The following is a 17852-nucleotide window of genomic DNA, read 5'->3' on the forward strand; positions in this document are numbered from 1 at the left end:
CGTAGAGCAGAGGGACTCGCAGCAGGGTGACAGGGCTGTAAGGTCAGGTAGAGTGGGGAAGCCTGGGGACAGGGTGACAGATGAGGGCTATAAGGTCACATAGGGCATGGGGGACCCGGGGACAGGGTGATAGTGGTGGCTGTAAGGCTACATGGGGCGGGGGGACCCAGAGACAGGAGCGTCCTGTGGTAGATCACAGCCCACAGACTGCTCTGCGCTGGTTGTCCCAGGTCTGTGCTTGCCCCAGGATGGGCAGGATGAGCAGTGTGGCTGTTTTTTTTCTTGCTTCCATTGCCAGCACACTGCAGTCACGCTGTCTCTTTTTTTGCTTGGACCTGGATGTTTTCTCCAAGGGTGCTCCTGCAGGTGCCAGCTTTCGTCCATGACCAGCTGGTCCTACTAGTTGAGTACTCGGGCTTCAGGCAAGGCTGTGTTGTACCTTTTCGTTGTGTCTGAAGTATTTCTTAATGGGGAGGGGAAGGGTCACAGGTGCCTGATAGAATCCGGTGAAAGCCAAATGTCCCCCCGATGAACCCCAGAAAATGCACACAGGAAGGTGGCCTCGGAACTGTAGCCATGATTTCAAATGCTTCTGTACTCCCTGTGGCCAGCCTGGCTAAGGACCCCGACCTCCGGGCTGCCTTCTTCCTTTGAGGCTTGGGGCTTGGTGTGGAGAGCTTAACATCAGATGCTATTGGCCCTCCCAACGGCCAGCCCATCTGATTTTCTCACTGTCTTGTGTCCTTCAGTGCGTCTTATGGAAGTGATGCTTCTGTATGTAAATGGTTTTTTGGATTGGCTAAAATCCCCCAAGCACACGGCACAGGAGCTGGACTGCCTCCCAGGCTGGCAGGCCTGGTGTTCTGGTCTGTGTGTTGGGCAGAGTGGAGCCCTCTGGGAACCTCCCTTAGCAGGAGAATGCTGCTTCCCAGCCCCTTCCTGGGGAAGGACTGACCTCTTCCTATGCATTTGGCTGGGAAACACTGTGTTCACAGAACTGGGAACATGCTGAGTTTTATTTCTGGGCTCTTAACACATCATAAAAACCCCTCTTTTCTTGAAACAAAAAGAGTACTATATCAGACGCAGTCTTATTTAGGAAATTATTAGCCTCTATAACTAGAAATAAGTAGATTACAGTTTTTAAAAGATTAATTTAATCTTCATCACAAGGCAAGTTTAGGGGAATCGATTCATTCCATTATGAAATGTTTCCAAAGGATGAATGGAAGATTTAGAAAATCTAATCCAATATCAACTTTTAATAAAAGTAGTCATTCCCAACAATTACGGTTTCATAGTGTGTGTGTGTGTTTAAATGGCAGCTTTAGGGGAGTTTAATTTCCGTAACATAAAATGTATCTTTTCAGCATACAGTGCAATAATTTTGAGTAAATTTACAAAGTTTTACAACCATCTCCACACTCTAATTCTGGAACATTTCTACCATCTCCAAATGATCTCTTACTTTTTAATCACTAGAAATGATACTGGAGAAAGTAATTGTAATCTATTATTTCCTGTATTTACATCAGCTAAGTGCTGCTATTCTTAATAATAAACGCCCTCTATGCATATCTCTTGCAGGCAAACATGAGACAGTTGGAGGGCAGCTCTTGCAATCTTATCAGAAGCTGAGGTGAGTGTTACAAAGGACAGACCGTCCCAGGCCCTCCGGGGCAGGAGCGCAGAGGACACTCTGCAAGAACTTATAGGTCTCTTGACTTTCACATGTCACTGCTTTGGAATGTAACTCTTTTTTCTTTTTTTTTTTTCTTTTAAAGATAAAGTTCCTGAAAAAGATTAAAGCAGAGATGTTTCCAGATTCTCATGAGAAACCTTCTAGCTAGCATAGTATTCTCTCACTAAATATTCAGCTCTACTTAAATTCTCCTGAAATGTCATAAGGAAACTAAATATTATGTTTAATTGCACATTAAGTGAAATTCTAAGGCAAGCATTTGCTTTGATTAATTATGCCTATCTCTAACACCTTACGCAGTGCCTGGCACGTTAAGAGATATTGGTGGAATAAACATTGATAGACTTGAATAATGGCCTGAGAGATGTGAACTTCTTTGCATGAAATTCTAAAAACTGAGCAGTCACGAAGCCGGCCATAATTCACACACCTGATTACACTCAATTTATTAATTTATTAAAGTGTTTCTGAAAGCTGCCCACCAGCTGCTATTTTGTTGGGTCCATGATGAAATTTTCCAGTATCAAGATTTTTTCCTTTTTTTTTCTCCCGTATTCTTTCCCATTTCTTTTAGCACAAGCTTCCAGTTTGCTTTGTGGTTGATTCTCACATCCACAACATTTTTGGCGCTTCTGCTGGTGTGGTTTGTGCTCAGAGTACATGGGAGTGCCGATGGGAGCCAGGGGTTTCCCCGCAGCCAGGTGGCGGGTCCAGGCCGGAGCACCCAGGCCGTTTCAGGACACGTGACTGAGCAGAACGGAGTACCCAGATTTTAGGCAGCATCACCCTCATATAGATACCAGGAAATCATGCCCTTCAAAGAGCAGCAGGTCCAAGCAGGGCTGCTGGCTATTCTTCCAAAAAGTGAGGCAGTTATAAAAAAAAAAAAAAAAAAAAAAAGGCGGAGAACTAGAATTATAGAATAATGGCACATTTTGTGTATTCGTAAAACTAATGACTTGCATAGTTCACAACCCATTTCTTATTCCTCTATTTTCCTTGGCAGCAAAATTTCTGTGGTTCCTCCTACTCCACCTCCTGTCAGTGAGAGCCAGTGCAGCCACAGTCCTGGCAGGGTAATGTATCCATTCTGGGCACTTCTCTAGTAGGGGGTAGGGGATAGAAGGAGAGGAAGCAGGGGAGCTTTGGAGGCTGAGGCTGGGCACAGAACCTCCCAGCTAAGGGATTTGACTGTGCCTGGAGCGGGTCACAAAACGGGGTGGCGAGTGAGGGCCCTCAAGGCTGGACAGAACCTCTCTCCTCCTTCTGGTCGTGGGACCCTCTGTGTCATCAGCGACCCCTTCTGCCTGCACCCGAGGTCTCTTTACTCTTGGCATGGCATCGGCCCTCTTCCCCAACTCTGCTCTGTGCTGGGCGTGTGTGTAGTCTCTGGGGTTTTGGGGAAATAAGATTGGTTACAGGTGTGTGAGAGTGGGAGTGTCTCTTTTGAGTGTGTGCAGGCTCTAATGTACAGTGGACCAGCACCATTTCTGTCCAAAGAAATTAGCTGTGCCATCTTGGGGCAGTTACCTGGGTTTCCCACCTGAGAGGTGGAAATAATTTTACAGGTGCTGCCTGACTCACGATGGGGTTATGTCCCAGTACACCCATAGTAAATTGAAAATATTGTAAGTCAAAAATATATTTAGCTAGGCGCGGTGGCTCACACCAGCACTTTGGTGGGTCACTTGAGGCTAGGAATTCGAGACCAGCCTGGCCAACATGGTGAAACCCTGTCTCTACTAAAAATACAAAAAGTAGCTGGGCATGGTGGCAGGTACCTGTAGTCCCAGCTACTCTGGAGGCTGAGGCAAGAGAATTGCTTGAGCCTCAGAAGTGGAGGTTGCAGTGAGCCAAGTCCCACTGCCCTCTAGCCTGGGCAATAGAGCAAGACTCCATCTCACAAAAAAAAAATTGTGTTTAATACACACCTAACCTACCAAACATCATAGCATAGCATAGCCTGCTTAAATGTGCTCTGAAGGCTTGCGTTAGCCTACAGTTGGACAGAATCATTTAATGCAAAACCTATTTTATAATAATAAAAATGTTACTAATAATACAAAATAGAAAAGATCAAAATGCAAATTACGGTTTCCACTGAATATATATTACTTTCACACCATCATCAAGTCAGAAAATTGTAAGTCAAACCATCGTAAGTCAGGGAGCGTCTGTATTTGTCTGGCTTGCCTCCCATGGCTATTGTGAAAAATTAACAAAATAATGTCTATGTTGGTACTTGGAAAACTGTAAAGTACCATGGAAATATATTGTCTTGGTTATCTTCATTATTCTATAAATTAAAGGCAGCAGGTATATATGGGAGAATACAGGAGCTGATCATAATCCCAGAAGGCATAGTTTCGGGTGTCATCATCCTGAACGCTGGAATCCTGAAAGATCAAAATCCCAAAAATATAATTCTAGAAAATCTAAAAATTATTTTGAAGAAATGTATTTAAAATTTTTAAAGGGGGGCCGGGCGCGGTGGCTCACGCTTATAGTCCCAGCACTTTGGGAGGCCGAGGCGGGTGGATCACGAGGTCAGGAGATCCAAGACTACCCTGGCTAATACGGTGAAACCCCGTCTCTACTAAAAATATAAAACATAGCCGGGCCTAGTGGCAGGCACCTGTAGTCCCAGCTACTCGGGAGGCTGAGGCAGGAGAATGGCGTGAACCTGGGAGGCAGAGTTTGCAGTGAGCCGAGATCATGCCACTGCACTCCAGCCTGGGTGACAGAGCGAGACTCTGTCTAAAAAAAAAAAAAAATTTAAAGGGGATTTGAGAAACATATAAAAACATAGCAACAGCCTGGGCAACATAGCAAGACCCCATCTCTACAAAAAATTTAAAAACTAGCTGGGTGTGGTAGCACATGCCTGTTGGCTCAGCTACTCAGGAGGCTGAGGGAGGAGGATCCCTTGAGCCCAGGAGGCCAAGGCTGCATTGCGCCACTGCATTCCAGCCTGGGCAACACAGCAAGACTGTCTCTAAACAAACAAACTAAAAACAAAAACCGTGACAGAACACTTCATTGGCCACTTTACACAATACATAGGGCAAAAACAGCATGCATATTTTTACAAGCATAAACACTCAGATATACTAATGACAGTCACATGGGTATAACAATTATGAACAGCTGAACTATATTCATAAATACATCAGAGAAGTGTAGAAATGCATGTTACTGTGGCCGGTGTTGTGTGCATCCAGCTTTGTAACTGAAATATTGTCATGAACAACAGTATTTTTCAAACAGTCATTTGATGAGATGGATCAAAAACCGCCATGGGTCACCATTGCATATGCAGTCACCCAAGCAACTGAGATCTCAAGAAATTTTATCTTTTGCAAATACAGATGTACAAAAAGGAGATCTCTTCACTTAGGAAATATCAACATTTTTATGTACAGCTCAAAGTCATAGTGTGATGATGTACTTCGAAGCATGCAGTCAATTTAAAAAAAAAAAAGTACATAACAGAAATTAAAACTGTCTAAAAGTCTCTGCAATTTTTACCTCCAGCATGGGAAATGATGAACTACATAGCATAGCAAACTGCTGTGTGTGAAGGGGCAGTGCTTATACACAACTAAAGTAAATAATTTGGCAGGGGAGATTTCTTGTAGTTTTTTGCTTGTGTTTTTACTTCTAAGATCTGTGAAACACTCGCTGCACTTGTATTGAGAGAGTGGCTGTGGTCTAAGCATTTTTTTTTTTTTTTTTGAGTCGGAATTTCCCTCTTGTTGCCCAGGCTGGAGTGCAATGGTGTGATCTTGGCTCATCACAACCCCTACCTCCTGGGTTCAAGCAATTTTCCTGCCTCAACCTCCTGAGTAGCTGGGATTACAGGCATGCCCCACCATGCCCAGCTAATTTGTTTTGTATCTTTAGTAGAGACGGGGTTTCACTATTGGCCAGGCTGCTCTTGACCTCCTGACCTCGTGATCTGCCTGCCTCCCAAAGTGCTGGGGTTACAGGCGTGAGCCACCGCACCCGGCCAGGTCTACGCATTTTGTAAGCACATGCTGTCCATTTGAAAGGCTGGTTCTTGCTCAATCATGGTAATTAAGCCATTTCCTGCCTTTGTAGCACCAATACTAATTAGTTTTTAAACTTTTACCATTCATTATCAAATAACCTTATACTCATATCACAGGCTTTTTGGTGAAGGAACCATTTCACAGATCTCTTCTGTTGTGCTGTAAGGAATACAATAAGAAGGAATGATAGTTGACTTCCTCAATACCAAATCTGTATTAGGGTTCTCCATGTAGACACAGCCAATCGGATACGTATATAGATATATGAGAAGGGTCTTACTAGGGGAATTGGCTCACATGATCGTGGCAGCTGAGAAGTCTCTCCGCAGGCCATCTGCAGACTGGAGACCCTGGGATACCAGTAGCGTGAGTCAGTCCAAGTCCCAAGGGGTCAGCATCAGGAAAGCTGATGGTGTTGTTACAGGAAACAGACCCCAAGAGATGCTTCTTGGATCTCGAGGAAGAAAGAATTCAGGGCGAGTCCATAGAGTAAAGTGAAAGCAAGTTTATTAGGAAAGTAAAGGAATAAAGAATGGCTACTCCACAGACAGAACAGCCCTGAGGGCTGCTGGTTGCCCATTTTTATGGTTATTTCTCAATGACTTGCTCAACAAGGAGTGGATTATCCATGCCTCCCCTTTTTTAGACCGTGTAGGGTAACTTCCTGATGTTACCGTGGTGTTTGTAAACTGTCATGGCACTGGCGGGAATGTAGCAGCGAGGACAACCAGAGGTCACTCTTGTCGCCATCTTGGTTTTGGTGGATTTTAGCTGTCTTCTTTACTGCAGCCTGTCTTATCAGCAAGGTCTTTATGGCCTGTATCTTGTGCTGACCTCCTATCTCGTCCTGTGACTTAGAATGCCTTCACTATCTGGGAATGCAGCCCAGTAGGTCTCAGCCTCATTTTACCCAGCGCCTATTCAAGATGGAGTTGCCCTGGTTCAGACAGCTCTGACAGTGTAACTCTCAGTTCAAAGCTGAAAGCCACAGGACCCAGGGAGCCTCTGGTCTAAGTCCTGGAGTCCAGTGGCCAATCAGCCTGGAGTTCTGATATCCAAGGCAGCAGAAGAAAAGTCTGTTCCAGCTCTCAGAGACCAATTCCCTTGCTGTGTTTGTTCTCCTTAGGCCCCTGGTTGAGTGATGGTACATGTCAGTATCGAGGGCAGATCTTTCTAACCTAATCCACTGAGACTCACACTGATCTCCTCTGGAAACACCCTCACAGACACACCCAGAATAATGCCTTACCAGGCTTCTAGGTATTCCTGAATCAAGTCAAGTAGATATCTATAATTAAGGTGTCATTAATTAATTAAGTCCACCCCTTGTCAACCTGGTACCCATAGGCTCTCCTTAAGTCATACTTAATTTAATACAGGCAGTAACAAGGTAATAGGTCCCCTAACATGATGCAACTATCCCGTAATTGTGATTTTTGGGGATTTTAGATGTTGGGGATGTAGACTTTAGGGATTTTAATCTTTAGGGATTTAGACTTTAGAGATTTTGATCTTTCAACATTTGGGATTATGGCATTTGAGACTGTCTTTGAGGTTATGATCCAAACCCAAAAATATATAATGCTGATAAGAGAGAAGAATCACATACGTTCTTTTTCAATTTTTTTTGAGACAGAGTCTCGCTCTGTCGACTGGGCTGGAGTGCGGTGGCCGGATCTCAGCTCACTGCAAGCTCCGTCTCCCGGGTTCACGCCATTCTCCTGCCTCAGCCTCCCGAGTAGCTGGGACTACAGGCGCCCGCCACCTCGCCCGGCTAGTTTTTTGTATTTTTTAGTAGAGACGGGATTTCACCGTGTTAGCCAGGATGGTCTCGATCTCCTGACCTCGTGATCCGCCCGTCTCAGCCTCCCAAAGTGCTGGGATTACAGGCTTGAGCCACCGCGCCCGGCCTTCTTTTTCAATTTCAAACTGAGACTCTGGGGTGACCTTCAAAATCCTGCTCTCCTTTCTCCTTGAAATTTCAAATTCTCCAGAGTTGTTTCAGTACCTACATGCTCAAGATGTATTTATCGGACTGATGGATGATTGGATGGATGGTAGGATGGATGAAGGTTTGGTGGCTAGATGGGTGGATGGATGGATGAATGAATGAGACTTGGAGAAGGAAGTGAACTCCTTTCTGTTGTTTTATCTTTTTTTTCCTTCTCTTCTGCTTTGGGAAGTGGAGCCCCTCCCCTCTCAGCTGGTCCCCTTGTAGCTTTTACCATCCTTATCCTCTGTGCCACCCACATTCTGCCACTGTTGACATCCCACTCTGCATGGAGTTGGGGTGGAGCCATAGGAGAAAAGAGGTTAAACAAGCAGTAATTTACTTGAGTACAGTCTTTGAGCCAGTGAAATGCCAGTCATCATTTCCCAGGGGTACTTGTCATCTTGTCAACAACCCACTGATAATGCTCCTTCAATGTGAATATCAAAAGCAAGGAGAGACACTGAATAAAGAGGATGCCTACACCTCCGGAAGACTGCTGTCCACCTCCAGGCCTGCATGCACACAGCCACGCCCACCTGCACCCCCAGCACCACACCCACACTCATGCCCACACACCCACATGCTAGTGTTTTGGGGTTGGCAGCCTGGACGCTGCTGAGGCAAACACAAGTCATCAAGCATAATTCTCATTCTCTCCTTCTGTCTCTGTTTTAGTTACAGGAACTTGGTCAGTGTAGAGGATTTAATAAGTCCGTGGAAAATTTGTTTCTGTCTCTTGCTACCCACGTGAAAAGTAAGTGCATGCTTCATGATGTGTTTTCCCACCACCCTCCAGACCAGCCGAGCCCACTGGCTAGGGCCTGGCCGGTGATCTCAGTTGGCACTGTCCCTCAGGCCACTCACTTTGTGTCTGGACCCCGGGGAAAGCCACAGCACCTGACCCTTCACCTCTTTCCCAACAGAGCAGGCCTATGGTTCCTTGTGGGAAGGGAAATGCCATTTCAGTCTACAAGGCTGGCTCAGTTTCCCCTACTCCCGCCAAAACCTGCCTAGCTCAGCGTCATGGGCAAAGGAGTTTAGACTTCCCTGAGGACCAACAGAGAAAACGTAAAGAGACAATTTCAGGGCTGGACCTGGTGGCTCACACCTGTCATCCCAGCACTTTGGGAGGCCAAGGTGGGTGGATCACTTGAATTCAGGAGTTCGAGACCAGTCTGGCCAACATGGTGAAACCCCGTCTCCACTAAAAATACAAAAATTAGCTGGGCGTGGTGGTGGGTGCTTGTAATCCCAGCTACTGGGGAAGCTGAGGCAGGAGAATCACTTGAACCCAGGAGGCGGAGGTTGCATTGAGCCGAGATCGCACCACTGGACTACAGCCTTAGCAGCAGAGCAAGACTCCATCTCAAAAAACAAAAAACAAAAAACAAAAAAAAAAAGAGAAGAAAAGAAAGATGTAATTTCAGGGAATCTAAAACCAGAACCTTTCAGGCCGGTGGGGCCCAATATCTATCATCTGCATGGAATTACTTCACCTTTCTCCTTTTCTCCTTGGTAAATGTATTTTCTTCGGTTAGCAGTAATCCTGTGATTTTCCGGTGCACGTAACCCGGAACCACTTCCACTTGGAATCTTGTGTCTTTCAGTGTTCTCTCTGTTCAGATACTTTTTTCTCTATTTATCTTAAAATGCAAGTCCCAGAGGACAGACTCCTTTTCATGCCTCCTAAGATGCCCAGGGCTGGTCAGGTGTTTAGAAAATGTCCTTAGTGGGCTCAAGTGTCCTTAGGCATGGATTTCTCTTTCACTGTGTTTCTGCTCGGCTTCTCTTCATCATCCCCTTTTCTGCAGTTGCGTGCAGATGGTCTCAGTGCTGCACTTGGCTCTGAGACAGTCTCTTTATATGACTTTAATTAGTTGTCCATATTCCTCATGGGCCCTGTCTCAGCTGTCACACGATGACAATGGACGTCAGAGCACTGCTCTTCAGATGAACAGAAACAGTGACTGTCTCATGCAATGGTCTGTTCCTTCCTTGTTCAGAGGGAGGAAGCAGCTGAATTTCATGAGCCTGTTTGCTAAGAGCACTTGGTGGCTTAAAAATCACTGCTCCCACCCTGCGGGGCTCGCTGACAGTACCCCCGCTCTGTGCCCCTCGGCCTGGAATTCGTTTTCCAGCTGTCCTGGCTGCCTGTTCTCTTGTTGGTGCTGTTTTCCCACCCACACCCCAGTAGGTGCTAGTCCACCCTTCCCTGTATGTCTTTCTAGATGAACAGCCCTTCTCCAAATCTATGTGGCTTCTGTGAATTGTCTCCCACCACTGCCACTGTGGAATCAGTGCCTTGGAGTTAGCCCCAGCCCTGTCATCCCTCAGTCACCGAAATCCAGAGAGGTGGGACACACACATCAGCACACACGCACCTTCTGGACGCTCCCAGCCCTACACACAGGTGCATTGGATGTGCTCACAGCTGTCAGACAGCCACCCCATAGCCTGGCCTGTGTACCTGCTCACACACTTGAGGCTAACCAGTGAAATACCCAGTTGGACGACTAGAGCTAGTCCCTGGGTGAGGTGTGGGGGAATTCACAAGAGCAAAGCAGCAAGCATCCCTTCTCAGATGTGGGAAGCTGACTGAAACCACATAACCTATACACACACACACCCCCCCCCCAGCACCCACTCCCCCACCCCACCCCCGCCCCTGCCCAGAGGCAGAGATAGAAAACCCCAGCTTTCTGGTTCCTGGGAGTGGTGCTTTGCCTCTGACCTTTCCCAAGTGCTTCCCCTGGTTCTGCGGGAACAGGACACGTGACCACACACACGCCCTTCTCCCGTCCTGTAGGTGCTGACTCCTATTGCTTTGGATTTTGAGCTCTTCTTCTCGTGCCCCTGTTATCTTTTTGGCTGTCTGTTTCCCCACAGAAGTGGGTGCAGAGGGAAGCCTCATTCTCAGGGGAGGAAGTCAGATTGGCACCTGAGGTCCTCGGGGAGGGGCTGTGGAGGGCCCCAGACTCTGCACTGGCCCGGGTGCTGAAGGGTGGCCTTGCCCCTGAGGGGTTTTGAAAGCTGACCCAGAATTACAACCTCTAGCTGCTGAAGCTGCCCAATGAAGTCAAACCAGCGGAAGGAAATAAGTGACCGCAGCTCTGTGTATTATCAGTACATTTCTAGAAAATGTCAGCTTTGTCGTCCCCCTTAGAAGGGGGAAGAGGAAATGAGAAAACGGCTTGCTTAGAAGCAATCTGCATTTCTTTCTCTTCCTTATCCTTTGTCCCCTAATAATACTGACCCATAAACCTGTTTCTTAGGGCCCAAATTTCTCAAGAAAGCCCGTCCTCTCCCCTTGTCTGTGAACTTTAAATGGCCCATATAGGCCCAGGCTTTGGGGTGGGCACGAAGAGATTGCTGGGGGACCAGTTCCTCCTAAGGGGTTAGAAATTAGAGCCCCTCACAGCGTCACAGCCCAGACTGGGATGGGCCATCTGAGCGTGTCCTTTCCTTTGTCCACTTTGAGGATCTGGTGCGTGCTAGTACCTTGGGAGCTGCTGGCCTTAGAAAGATACCCCAATGTTTCTTGATGGTCACCTTGAGGATGTGGGGATGGCATTGCTATCAGGGGAGGCTAGGAGGCATCCTGGTGGAGAAGCTGGACACCCCAGCAGTTTCGGGGAGCGTGTGTTGAATTTCCCTCTCTAGAGGGAAAAGTCACTGCAGGACTCACTCCTGGGCAGTGCAGGCGGGAGAGAACCCATACATAGCGAGAGGATAGAGGATTCATGCAATAACATCCCAAGGAGTGGATCCAAAGCCAGCCAGGGAGGTCGAGAGCCACGCTGTCCATTGCAGTAGCCTCTAACCACGTGTCACTTTTGAGCCCCTGAAATATGGCTGCAAGATGCACTACCAAAGTGAACACACTGGGTTTCAGAGGCTTGGAATCCAACAAAAGTAAAATATTTCATGGATAACTTTAATATTGATGACATGTTTTAATATTTTGGATATATTGTGTTAAACTAAATATAGAATTAAAATTAATTTGGCCGGGCTCAAGCCTGTAATCCCAGCACTTTGGGAGGCCAAGGTGGGTGGATATCTTGAGCTCCTCAGGAGTTCGAGACCAGCCTGGCCAACATGGTGAAACCCTGTCTCTACTAAAAATACAAAACTTAGCTGAGTGTGGTGATACATACCTGTAATCCCAGCTACTTGGGAGGCTGAGACACGAGAATTGCTTGAACCAAGGAGGCAGAGGTTGCAGTGAGCCGAGATCACATCATTGCACTCCAGCCTGGGCAACAGAGTGAGACTCCATCTCAAAAATAAATAAATAAAATATATAAATAAATAAATAAAATAGAGTTAATTTTACCTGTTTTTTTTTTTTAACTTTTTAAATGTGGCTACTATAAAAATTTAAAATAATATGTGTGACTTGCATTGTCTCTCTACCAGACAGCACAGATCTAGAGACAGTTTTAAGGTCCTCGTTTGGAGGAATGGGGGTCTCAAGGGAAAATGAAACCATCTTCAAGGTGGTTCTCTCACTTCTGTGTGTGGCTTCCTTCCTTCGAACTGTATTCATCTTTATTCTAGACCACTATTACACTGTAAAAACAAATTTGTTTACAGTCATCTTTCCAGGGTTTGCTTACTATAATTGTTATGAGGACACCCCAAATCTTATTTTTACCTCACTTCAGAGAGTCACAAGAAATGGTGTTAAGTTGTAACATCTTTGTAAGGAACCCCTAGAAAGCCAGCTTGTTTGGTAGGCTGCCACCTTCGTGTTTGGACGAGTGTACACACACATGTGTGACCTGGAACGCAGGGGAGCTTGGGTGGATGATTTCCCTTCACCTCACCCTGACTATGGCCCGGGTGACCACAGCAGGACCTTGAAGGAAGCCAGCCTTCTCCTGCCCTGATCCAGCACACTGTCTGCTCACCCTCCCGACGCCTCTGCACTTGGTGAGGGGATGTGCCACCCTTGCGCCTCTGTGCACTTTGCCCTCTTGGGACCTTGCGACCTACTCTCTGTGGGTTCAGGGAACCCCAAAAGAGGCTCCCACAAGTCTCAGCAAAGCTGCGTGTTCCCACCCGTCAACCCTTGTGTTTGCCTTTTAGAGCTCTCCAAATCCCAGAATGACATGGCCTCTGAGAAGCATCTTCTTGCCACGGGCTCTGGGCAGTGTGCGGGCCAGACAGAGAGACGGAGCCAGTCTGACACCGCGGTCAACGTCACCACCAGGGTACCCTGAGCCCCACAAGGCCTCCATGCTGTTCACCTTCATGTTGTCTTCCAGAACTTTCTAGCCTGCCTTCTCTGTAGATTTATGTTTTCTTTGGTTTTATGGAAAAACAGCCATCAGAAAAACATCATTACCAGTCAGCGCTTCTATTAGGGCAGGCCTGGCCCAAGACAGGTCAGGATTCAAGGTCAGTCTGGAAAACTGTTCAGTACAGGGAAAGGCTTCCACCTAATCACCAGCCCCTGAGGCTCCTCTGTGTCCACAGAGCTCCCTGCCAGCTTCAAGCCTGCACCAAAGCCCAAGGGCTTCCTGCAGGGCCCACACCTGCCGAGTTAGCCCTTGAGTCTGCAAGACCAGCGGCCTCTGGTTAAAATCTGTCCTGGCCTCTGATGGAAACTATTGAAAACATAAAGCCTGTGGGGCGCTCTTCCCCTGCTGTCCACACCACAAGTGAGAGCTCCCCTAGTAAAGGCGTCTAGGGAAATAATTATTCCACCTTCCCACCAGGACTAACCCAGCCTGGAGTGAATGCTTCGGGTATGAGAGAAAGCCAACCTTGGAACTGGAAAACCTGCATTCTAGTTCAGCTGAGGTGCCTTGGCTGGGCAGGTGCCACTAGCTGTTGCTTGCAGAGTTGATGTGACTGCCCTGGTAGGCTGGACAGAACGGGTGTCCCTTCTCTGCTGCTGTGGACTCCACTCAAGCTGTCCCCAGACAGACTGTCCTTTAGGCGAGGGTGTGAGGTCAGTCCCCCTCTCCTGCTGGAACTTGCACACAGCCTCTTGAGAGTTCACGTTTTGCCTCCCACTCAAGCCCGTGTACCTACCCCTCTATAAAATGAAGATGATAATTGATACCTGTTCTGCCCACAGCACAAGGTTTTGTAAACATCTAATGAGATAATATAGTATCTTGATTTGCTATGTAAGTCATCTAAATATTTTATCTAAATTGCCAGCATTTACTATGATGTGCTGGACTCTGTACTAAAAGCTTAACTAAGCTATCTTGTTTTATCTTCATAACCACCCTCTAGGGTAGGTATTGCATGCAACCTCATTTTACGTGTAAAGAAATGGAGGCTTAGAGAGATTAAGTCATATGCCAAAGGTTGTGTAGCCAAAAGAGGACTGAACTCTGGGCCAGTGATTCCCAGCTCTTATGAGTATGGGAGTCACTGGGGGTCTTAAAATCCAGATTCCGAATCAGTAGCTGCGGGGTGGACGTGAGATGAGGAGCTGCAGATGCATTTTTGGTGAGCTCCTGGGATCTGGCGAAGTCTATGCTGTGAAGTTCTCAGACCACACTTTAGGAACGAGGTGTCTAGACGGTTTGAAATGTATTTGGCAGGTGTTTGAAATTCTATAACACAAGTGTCAGCTCCTGCCAGCTTCCCAGGGTCTACAGAAGTGCCATCTGAACTCCCTCGGGGGATCACTCCTTCTCCTAGTGAAACAGGCAGAGGGGAGGGTTAGCAGCCCCTTATGAAGCCCTGTGTTGCACACATGGTGGCAGCATTTTTTCTTACCTACTTTATCACATTTAATGCTTACAAAAATACTGTGATAGATATTGTTACTCCCATGATAAAGATCAGCCGAGCCTGGTAGCCCATGCCTGTAATCCCAGCACTTTGGGAAGCTGAGGTGGGCAGATAACTTGTGCCAAGGAGTTTGAGACCAGCCTGGACAACATAGGGAAACCCTGTCTCTACAAAAATGCAAATATTAGCCGGGTGTGGTGGCACATGTCTATAATCCCAGCTACTCAGGAGACTGAGGTGGTAGGATCTCTTGAGCCCAGGAGGTCAAGGCTGCAATGACCCATGGTTGCACCACTGCACTCCAGCCTGGGTGACAGAGTGAAACCCTGTCTTAAATAATAATAATTAAAAATTTTAAAAATTGGCCAGGCACCATGGCTCATGCCTGTAATCCCAGCACTTTGGGAGGTTGAGGTGGGTGGATCACCTGAGGTCAAAAGTTCAAGACCAGCCTGGCCAACACGGTAAAACCCTGTGTCTACTAAAAATACAAAAATTAGCCAGGCATGATGGCAGGTGCCTGTGATCCCAACTACTGAGGAGGCTGAGGCAGGAGAATCGCTTGAACCTAGGAGGCGGAGGTTGCAGTAAGCCGAGATCGTGCCATTGCACTCCAGCCTAGGCGACAAGAGTGAAACTCTGTCTCAAAAAAAAAAAAAAAAAATCTCTCTCCCTCTCTCTCTCTCTCTCTCTCTCTCTCTCTCTCTCTCTCTCTCTCTCACCTTAGTTTCAGTGAGAGGTTAACCAACATGCCTAATGTCACATACTGAATGAAAGATAGAGCCAGGAGCAAACCCAGGATTTGACTCTGAATTCTAAACTCTATGTTCCTGTAAGAAGGACAAATGAGGACCGCTGAAGAAAGAGGGTTCAGGAAGGGGATTGTGGAAGTATGAGTAATTCTCTTACTCGCCTGAGTCACAGGAAACCACTCAGAGTCTAACATTGACTTAGGGTTAACCAGATGCCTGGCATTATTCTCAGCGTAATGCCCCTCAGAGGTATTCAGCCTTTGTTATCCTTAAGACAGCCCTATGAAATTTGCACTGTTCCTGTCCCCATTGAAGACGGGGACACTGAGGCCAAGAGATGACCAAGCGCTAGGTGGAGCCTGCTCCAGAGACCAGCCACACCCTGCCCCTGCCCCTGAAGTGGGATGCACTTCCCATTTACACCATGATGTGCCGTGTGGTGGCACATCCCGCGTACCACACGCTGGGCTTGTGGCGTTCTGCGTGAGGATGGCCCGTGAGTCCTCGGCACGCCCCCTCCCCTGCTGCACGTGCACATGGCCCAGAGCCTGGCCGGGGCTGTCTGATGGGCTCTGGGAGCTCAGGGATAGAAGTGGTGGGGTACAGGGGAGACAGTGGGGGGAGAGCCCATCTAAGTAGACGTTGTTATGCCTGTGTCCACTTCTCAGCCATGCCCTTGGCAGGACATGCTTCCAGCTTTCTACAGGCCTTCTCTCTCCCCACCTTGAGGATGTGGCTGGGTTGGTTTCTTTGTTTTGAGACCAAGTCTCGCTCTCTTGCCCAGGCTGGAGTACAATGGTGCTATCATGGGTCACTGTAGCCTTGATCTCCTATGCTTAAGTGATCTTCCCACTTCAGCCTCCCAAGTAGCTGAGACTACAGGCATATGGCACCATGTCTGGCTGATTTTTTTTTAATTTTTATTTTTAGTAGAGATGGGGGTCTCACTATGTTGCCCAGGCTGGTCTCAAACTCCTGGGCTCAAGCAATCCTCCCACCTAGGCCTCCCAAAGTGCCAGGATTACAGGTGTGAGCCACCACACCCAGCCCGATATGGCTGTTTTAAGGGACAATTTAACCAAATATTTATAAAGTACTCATCTTTGATAGTATGATTTATAAATGCTAAATAACTATTGGGTTAAAATATAAGGAGTACATCTCTATTTATTCATTTTTATTTATGTTTGAGACAGAGTCTCATTCTGTTGCCCAGGCTGGAGTGCAATGGCATAGTCTTGGCTCACTGCAACCTCTTCCTCCCCAGTTCATGATTCTCCTGCCTCAGCCTCTTGAGTGGATGGGATTACAGGCATGCACCACCACACCCGGCTAATTTTTGGATTTTTAGTAGAAATGGGGTTTTGCTGTGTTGCCTAGGCTAGTCTCAAACTCCTGAGCTCAATTCGATCTGCCTGCCGTAGCCTCCCAAAGTGCTGGGATTACAGGTGTGAGCCACCGCACGTGGCCCTGGAGTACATCTTTAAATACAACATTCATCAGACTGCAGTTACACATGCCTTAGCCGGGGAGCTCACCAAAATTCCTCTCGTTTTCAATCAGAGCGTGTTGGAGCATCTTGTCAACGTTAATTATAGAACACGGTGCCCCTGCTTTGGAAGTGGGGGATGTTGGTGTCCACCTTGCAAGTGGCTACACTAAGGCACAGAAGTAGTGGATAACTTTTTTTTTTTTTAGAGACAAGGTCTGTCTTTGTCACCCGGGCTGGAGTGTAGTGGTGCGAACACGGCTCATTGCAGCCTCCACCTCCTGGGCTCAGGTGATCCTCCCACCTCAGCACCCCCAAGTAGCTGAGACTACAAGGGTGCACCATTCCACCCAGCTGATTTTTGTATTTTTTCTGGAGATAGGGTTTTACCATGTTGCCCAGACTGGTCTTGAACTCCTGGGCTCAAGGGATCCTCCTGCCTTAAAATCACGCAGTGACCTGGAGATGTTAACTGAGAAAACAGCTCAGCATCTTTTCCACACCGCTTCTCTGACTGTTAAGTTTGAACCACATATTCTGCAAACACCCCTTCAAAAATGCTCACTTAAGCATCTGGGCCAGGATTCTTCAATAAGTGAATTCTTGCCTCTCCTCTCTTGTGCGTTCCACTGGGATTTTATTGTATGTGTTATGAATATACAGTATTGACCTATATTAGCCATAAAAACATGCACCTGTTAAACAGGAAGAATGCCTAAAAACCGTCAGCAGGGGCTATCTCTGGAGGGGGGAACTGAGGACAGAGGTGGAGGAAGAAGATTTTCTTTCTTTTTTTTTTTTTTTTTTTTTTGAGATAGAGTCTCACTCTGTCACCCAGGCTGGCAGTGGAGTAAGTGATCTCGGCTCACTGCAACCTCCTTCTCCCAGGTTCAAGCCATTTTCCTGTCTCAGCCTCCTAAGTAGCTAGGACTACAGGCATGTGCCACCACGCCCAGCTAATTTTTGTATTTTTAGTAGAGACAGGGTTTCACCATGTTGGCCAGGCTGGTCTTGAACTTCTAACCTCAGGTGATCTGTCCCCCTCAGCCCCTCAAAGTGCTGGGATTACAGGCATGAGCCGCTGTGCCTGGCCAGCTATTCCTTT

The 17852-nt window shown here is 47.2% G+C and overlaps 1 protein-coding gene across 1 annotated transcript in view; it reads left to right on the forward strand.

Annotated features, from left to right (window-relative positions):
• The window catches only part of SYTL3 (synaptotagmin-like 3), a 135524-nt gene that overhangs the window by 58915 nt on the left and 58757 nt on the right, over positions 1-17852 (forward strand). The window contains exons 7-10 of the mRNA XM_011976432.1: positions 1588-1639; positions 2709-2778; positions 8423-8501; positions 12839-12963. Coding sequence (XP_011831822.1) covers positions 1588-1639; positions 2709-2778; positions 8423-8501; positions 12839-12963 — 326 coding nt within the window. The remainder of the gene's footprint in view (positions 1-1587; positions 1640-2708; positions 2779-8422; positions 8502-12838; positions 12964-17852) is intronic.

Source organism: Mandrillus leucophaeus, unplaced genomic scaffold, assembly GCF_000951045.1.
Source record: "Mandrillus leucophaeus isolate KB7577 unplaced genomic scaffold, Mleu.le_1.0 Scaffold166, whole genome shotgun sequence".
Lineage (NCBI taxonomy): Eukaryota > Metazoa > Chordata > Mammalia > Primates > Cercopithecidae > Mandrillus > Mandrillus leucophaeus.